Here is a 7,309-nt window from a genome sequence, read left to right on the forward strand (position 1 = left end):
ATCTGACTGTTCTATATTCACCTTCTGTTCTCCTCCTCAGCTGACCAAAGACGTCCAGACGTTTATATTCTCAGTTGAACAAGACATTCCTATGAGTAACCTGAGGCCGGCTACAGCATCAGTCTACGACTATTACGAGACAGGTAATAACTAGAAGTATAACCGGACATGACGGAGTCTCATAGCAAAATAGTGATGATGCTACCGGACTAGGTCCACCTCCTCAGTGACAACTTCCTTCACCCGTGGACAGAGTCACCATCATACTGGGCAAACCTGCTGGACTCCCCCCCCCCCCCCCCCCCCCCCAACCCTGCTCTGTCTCCACAAATGTAGCCACTAGCCAGTTCTTCTCCAGCATTATTTGCCAGCATTTATACCCACAAAATAAATGCAACTCATAGCACATTCTGCAAGGACATCAGACAGTTCATAGATGGTGCTGCTTGATGTCTCCAATCGTGAGCAGCACTGTATCCCGGAGATCCACTGCAGCAGAATGATCCCATTCATTGTGAATGAATGAGGTCAGCACAATGACAGCCAGGAATGGAGATGCCGTGCATCGCGTGACCCCTGCGTTGCCACCACACAAGTGTGGACAGGCCTTAAGAAAACATCTACACTATTACGTTGGCTTGCAATGCACGGGCAGTTGATTTTGGCGCCAGTGCTGCACCAATCATTTCGGCACCAGTGCAGCATGCCTGATTCAGGCACCCAGAGTTCCAGCCAGGCACCGCACAAATTAGTAAAAAAAAAAGGGTAATGCAGAAAGAGCTAAGGGATCGGAGAGCTGCTGGAGAGAAGAGAGGACCCCCACACTGGAAACAGGTAAGATATCACACACACTCTGCTGACCTGCTGTAGAAAGGAGGAAGAGAGGCAGTACGAGAAGTTCTGGGTGAGCGGGGTGGAGGTTTAAAAAATGGAGGGTTCATGTTATCACAGCTCGGGCCCATGTGGTGCTACAACTGCTTGGGCCACAGACTCTGTGTGGACCCCATAGAGCAGTACTGCGTGTACTTCCCTGATGGAGACTCTGCCCAAAGATATAATTGGTCAAGGCAATGAAATCTTGGAAATGTAGTGAATTCATGGCCCTGCCTGCTCCAGGGCACCTTAGCAGCCAGTATGACTATTACTACACCCTTGAGGTGACCTAGTCTGATTCTTATCCTACAGTTATGAAATGAGACCTAAAAAAATAAATAAGATTGTTGGTTCCACATATCATTCTACAGAAACGTGAGCTAGGCCCTGAATGAGCGTCATGACTCATGACCAATCTTCTGATGCAATGAGGATACAATGCCTGAGAGAAAACCCACCAGAGCATCATCGAGTCTTACAGACGGTCATTTTTGCTGTTAGTTACACAAGCGAGCCTGTGTTACCTCAAAACGATCACCTGTAAGACAGCAATTATACTGAATACATTCAGCAATTATACTGAATACAAGGACATTTCACCAGTAATAACTGTGACCCACAGAGGTTTAACAATTTATGCAGACTGTGCTGGCTTCATAGTTACATAGTTTGGTTGAAAAAAAGACATCTGTCCATCAAGTTCAGCCAGAAAAAAAAATACCATCCTGAACCCGCTCATATCCCCACTCATATCACAGTTGATCCAGAGGAAGGCAAAAAAACCTTACAAGGCCTTGGCCAATTAGCCTTGAAAGGGAGAAAATTCTTCCCAATCAACTCTTCTGGGACTTACCTAATAATTATAGCTGTGGATGCCATTCAATGCATGGAAAGCATCCAAGCCCTCTATAAAGAGAATCTGTACTCTAAAATTCTTACAATAAAAATCATACCATTCTATTCATTATGTTCTCCTGGGCCCCTCTTTGCTGTTTCTGCCACTCCCTGCTGCAATCCTGGCGTGTAATTGCCAGTTTAAGCAGTGTTTACAAACAAGACATGACTGCTAACCAGCATGTGATAGGCTGAAAGAAACTCAGTCTGTGACTCATACAGAGCCTGCAGGGGGCTTGGAGAGGGTGTGTATAACTTCTACCTATCACAAGCAGAGCAGCACATTCCTGCCTCAGCTGACAAAGGAAAGAAGATTAGATTAGATAACAGAGATAATACAGCTACTGTGCAACAAGGAAAGGCTGCAGTAAGACAGACCACATTAGAACAGGTATAGGAACTTATCAGATAGAAGAAATAAGGCTGAAAATGTTGTTACAGAGTCTCTTTAAATGTAGATATAGAGTTTGCCATAACTACTTTCTGAGGTAAGATAGTCCAGATTTGAACCACTCTCACTGTGAAGGATCCCTTACAAAAAAGATGTCAAAATCTTTTTTCCTCCATACGTAGATCATGTTCCCTTTTCCATTGTACAACTCTATGGACAAAAAGCTTATCTGCCAAGCTTTTGTATTGCCCTCTGTCCAGTTTGTCCAACCTTTCATTGGTGACTGCATTTTGCAGGTTGATATGGGACTGTGCGACTTCAAAACGTATGGATTGCAAACTTACCTGAGGTCGCCTGCAGGGCCACAGGCTCCAAAACTTGTGGGGTGCAGTTACAACTAGGGGGACCACCAGCAGACTAGTGACATGTACACCCTCTTCTCTTCCAGGTGCTTATGCTGTGACCAAGTACAGCGCCCCCTGCAGTTAAAAAGGTACAGTTTGCTGTATTATTTCTCTATTAATACTTGTATTACCTGTGTAAAGTAAAGTGTAAATTACTATTTTATTAATATATTACATTCTTGTTTTTGCTTATTATATACCGTAATCCAATTTATCCTTAGTATATGCAATTCCAAGGTTCCAGAGTTGCATGAAAAATTTCTCAATCATGTGATCAGGGGCGTAGCAACAGCACCCCCCCCCCCCCCCAAGTTCTCCCCGTAAACAAAATTTAGCATCCCCTGCTCCCCCCTGTGTGCACAGTGGCTGCTCTGGCTGAATCAGGTCTCCAGTTCCTACTTGCAGCCTCTTGCTCTGTGCTGTATACCCGACTCCTGATATATGTCATGTGATCGGGAGCCGGGGCATGGCAGCTGGGAGGAGGGAGAGACCTGACGCACCTACACGGCTTCCTGTGCTACTTTGCAAGGTGGGAGGGAGGAGAAGTGGGCCCCCTAGGTCGCGAGGCTTATTGTTATTTCAGGTCACACAAGAAAAAAGAAAAATTGCTCGGCACCCAGCTGGTGGGATGGAGTTACAGTCCAGATGGTAAAGCAGCGATGTATAAAGCCATCTACATGCACATGGTAGGCTTCTGGATGTCAGAGAGAAACGTGCAACCAGTATTAACCTCTTGAGGACTGCAGTGTTAAATCCCCCTAAAGACCAGGCCTTTTTTTGCTGAAATGGCCACTGCAGCTTTAAGGCCAAGCTGCAGGGCCACACAACACAGCACACGAGTGTTTCCCCCCACTAACAGAGCTCTCTGTTGGTGGGGTCTGATCGCCCCCCTTGTGTTTATTTTATTTTTTTAACAAATATCGTCATGGCGATCGGCTGTCATAGGCTTCTGCCTATGAGAGCCGATCGCTGTCTTGTCCCCCAGGGGGGCAGCCGTGTCACACAGCTGTCCCCAGTACAGCGCTGCTGCTGATCGCAGCACTGTACTATATGTTTCGCCACCTAACAGTCTCCCGTGCGGCAATAGCCGCTCTGAGACTGAAGGTGGGGCATAGCTCCGCCCACTAAGCAGGAGATGCCCCGCCCGCGTGCGATCTTCTGCAAAACAGAGCCCCAGGACTTGAAGCCAATTGGCGTTACGCGGTCCTGGGGCTGCTGCCGCGACCACGCCCATTGGCATGGGGCGGTCGACAGGTAGTTAAAGAAGAAACAAATCTGTAACACCATACACTGTAGAGAAAGATCCGGGCACCGTCTCTCCACAAAACCTTCTATTATTCCCAAAAAGTTGCCATCATATTGCTATGGACAATTCCAGCATAACATGAAAAGTAAAGTTCATTTCAAACCTGGTTGTAACGATTGCGGGATTATTTCCGTGGTCAGCGCCCAAGATGCGCGCTGACACAGCGGAAATCCTCCACAAGCGTGTAATTTGATAGAACCCAGCTTGGGTGCAATGCACCTGTAGAGGGAGATTCCCACCGGCAGATGGAGCTGTGGAGTGCAGAGGAACACCGCCTCTGCACTGCCACAGATGCCAGATGGGAATTGTACGAGTTGAAGTAATGCAGGGCAAGATAGCCCTTAAAGAGAGAGAGCACAGAGACAGAATGTATGTGTGTCCACCAATCTAGTCGCCACCCAGCGACGGTGAACACACAACAGCGGAAACGAAGTGGGAACGCAATCGCAAGTGTGGCGATTGCCAATAGTGACACAAGACCGAATCAGACAGAGCACAAGTGTAGCAAGAAAGACACAGCAAATAACATTGATCAGAACATCAAGGAAAATAACAAACGCTAACTAAATGCAAACACCGCACTCATTCGCAACAGCGAACGCGTTTAAGACACGATCACCGCGCGATAGGCGCCCAGTGATAAGTGTGCCACCCTAACTACCCAAGTAACACAAACATGAAAAGAGAACGCGAACGCTTGCTAACGGTTACCTCAGCGAGCCTACAGCAAGCGTTCGTAACAGACAAGACAAAGAGAAGGAGTAGCCAGCAGCATCCGCAGCTCTGGCCTTCACTCCCAGACAGAGCTCAGAAGGAACCACCGCTGCTAACGCTAGAGCGGATGCGATCCAGACAGACAGACAGATGGAGCAGCCAGTATCAACCGCAGCTCTGGCCCACACTCCCAGACAGACAGAACGATTTCCTGTCGACCGCCGCTGGTGACAAGACAATTGCAACAGAGAGACAGTACAAGGCAAAACAGATAATACAACCTGACTGCACTTTAAGGGATGCCTAGTGCAGTCCCAAGGAATTACTCTAAGATAATCTTAGCAAAGAATAGCAAGGCTGATACTTCCAGGAGAGTTAGCAGGAACAAACCATCGTGACCAGCAAGGGATTCTGGGAGGAAATGGTATTTATACTGCAAGCCATCAAAGGAAGCAGCTAAGCAATTTGCATGCCAAGTATATGCAAATTCCTCACCAGCAGAGCAACTCTGAAACTTGCAAAGCGAAGACAGGTCTCTTTTCCAGAGATCTGCAGCCCTCAGACCTAAAGAATGGACAAACAGCTGTCTGCCCGTGCAGACAGCTGAGCAGATCATTACACTGGTGTCCTGTGCATGTGCTGTGATGGATGAAATGGATGGGGGTAGTTGGACGGCAAACAGCCGTTTCACGCGTCCTGCGCTTGCTCACGTGCTTGTCCTGGCAAGCACGTGAGCAAGCGCAGGACGCGCGAAGCAGCTGTTGTGCCGATCCCATCCATCGCAGCACATGCACAGGACACCAGGTTTGAAATGAACTTTACTTGTCATGTTACGGCCTCCTACGGCTGTTAGGATCCGCGATTCACCTTTGCTATTACTGCCCAAGAGAAATCTGATATAAAAAGAAGTAATTTGGGAGACTACAGAGTGTCTTTAAAGAGAACCAGAGATGAAGCACCCTCTTGTATTTTACCTTATAAATCAGTGGGAACATGACAGTAAACACCTAATCTGCTCTTTGTTTCATTGTTCTCTGTTTAATCTGACTGTTATCACCTCTGATAAGAATCCCCGACTGAGCACTCAGTCTAGCTTTGCTACGGAAAGATTATAGCTGAGTCTGTCTTCTCTGGTGTCTTTTCAAGCCCAAGCCTGCCCCCTTGTGGCTCTGCTATAATGACTCAGCTATAATTATTCCCGGCAAAGCCAGACTGAATGCTCAGTCCGGGATTCTTATCACAGCTGATAACAGACACTTTTAGCAGTGAGGATGAAACAGAGAGCAGGGTAGGTGTTTTCTCTAATGTTCTTACTGATATATATGGTAAAATACACAAGGGTGCTTCGTCTCTGGTTCTCTTTAAAGGTTATTATGCTGATGCTTATCTTTTAGAGCAGCGAGGAAGTTCTGAGTTCAGGTTTGCTTTAATGGCACATAATCACATCACTGTTGTATTTCTTTCCTTCCCAGTTGATCATTATGGAACAGATGAGCGATAAACGATCACAACTGACAACACAGATGCCATGATGTCTCAACAACAGCAGCAACTTTCTCAAGACCTGGGTGTATCCCCCACACCCCTAACTTATAGCACCTACTTCTCTGTGGAAACTTGTACTGAGAGCATATGTATGGATGCCGATTTCGTAGAGTTACTTATCAAACTATCCTACCTATACTAGTTTGTCTGTCATGCTGATCCGTTGGCTCCAGTGCTCACTGAATCCCTCTACTGAACAAGCATCCTTCAGGTTAAGTCAGAACTCCAGATTTTATTCTGGATCAGTAACTCAGAGGAGCAGATTTAACCCATTAACAGCTTCAATAGAGTTATACTGTTTGAGATAAGTGCACTGCTTTTGATCTCAGTCCGCAGAACTCTTGTGCTGTAATTATCTTGGAATGCTTTGATCTCTCCCAGCTAACAAAAAATACAGAAGCTGAAAGCAGAAGTCCTCTGTTATTGCCTCACACTGCCTCCTAGTGACAAGAGGCCATAAATACACATAGCAGCAGTACTAATTAGAAGCTAGGAAATCTTACCAAGAAGAAATTAAAAAATGTGATGAAATAAATTGGCCTGGAGCACTTGCAAGCCTCTAAATAAATCGTCTGCTAAAGGGTTAATAAAGCATCTAAGCAGTGAGGACAAGTAGGCGGAGCTGTGTTTTTTAGAATAATGTAATCTTGTGCAAATGACTTTACATAACAAAAACTGCCCTGTGTGGCTAACTGAAGTGAACACAGTTTTGTTCTACCTTTCCCAGTCTTCCCTGCACATCTCATGTCTCCTGCTGAATGTAGTAAAGCAGGGGAATCCGCATGACAGTCAGGCAGCTGCTAGCTTTTAGCCAGCAATAGCAGGCTCCATATAACTCCCAGTGCAGGTTTCTGTTACATCCAGGGCTTTCCAGTCACATGACAAAGATGTATTTTTATATGTTTTATTGCTCCATGTCCCCATTTCACCTGGGAAGCCCAATAAACGTGACCTGTACCAGAATGTGCTGAGTCTTACTTACCCACAGAGAGATGATAAAGTAAATGAGAACCATCTGTAAAAAAAAAAAGCCTGATACTTAAGGAGAGGGAAGGCTCTGGGTCCTATAGAGCCTTCCTCTCCTCTCCCGGTGCCCTCGATGCAGCACTGTCCTCGCTGCATTTGGTCAAATACTGCTCACTTCACTGCCGAAAGAAGGCTTCAGAAAGTCTTCGGGAGCCT

The 7,309-nt window shown here is 46.3% G+C and overlaps 1 protein-coding gene across 2 annotated transcripts in view; it reads left to right on the forward strand.

Annotated features, from left to right (window-relative positions):
- Window positions 1–7,090, forward strand: part of LOC137533939 (alpha-2-macroglobulin-like) — a 132,447-nt gene extending 125,357 nt beyond the window's left edge. For both annotated transcript variants that reach the window (XM_068255256.1, XM_068255257.1), the window contains exons 35-37: window positions 41–143; window positions 2,607–2,651; window positions 6,055–7,090. In XM_068255256.1, coding sequence (XP_068111357.1) covers window positions 41–143; window positions 2,607–2,647 — 144 coding nt within the window. In that variant the 3' untranslated portion in view covers window positions 2,648–2,651; window positions 6,055–7,090. The remainder of the gene's footprint in view (window positions 1–40; window positions 144–2,606; window positions 2,652–6,054) is intronic.
- The last annotated feature ends 219 nt before the right edge of the window (window positions 7,091–7,309 follow it).

This window comes from Hyperolius riggenbachi, chromosome 10 (genome assembly GCF_040937935.1).
Source record: "Hyperolius riggenbachi isolate aHypRig1 chromosome 10, aHypRig1.pri, whole genome shotgun sequence".
Taxonomy (NCBI): domain Eukaryota; kingdom Metazoa; phylum Chordata; class Amphibia; order Anura; family Hyperoliidae; genus Hyperolius; species Hyperolius riggenbachi.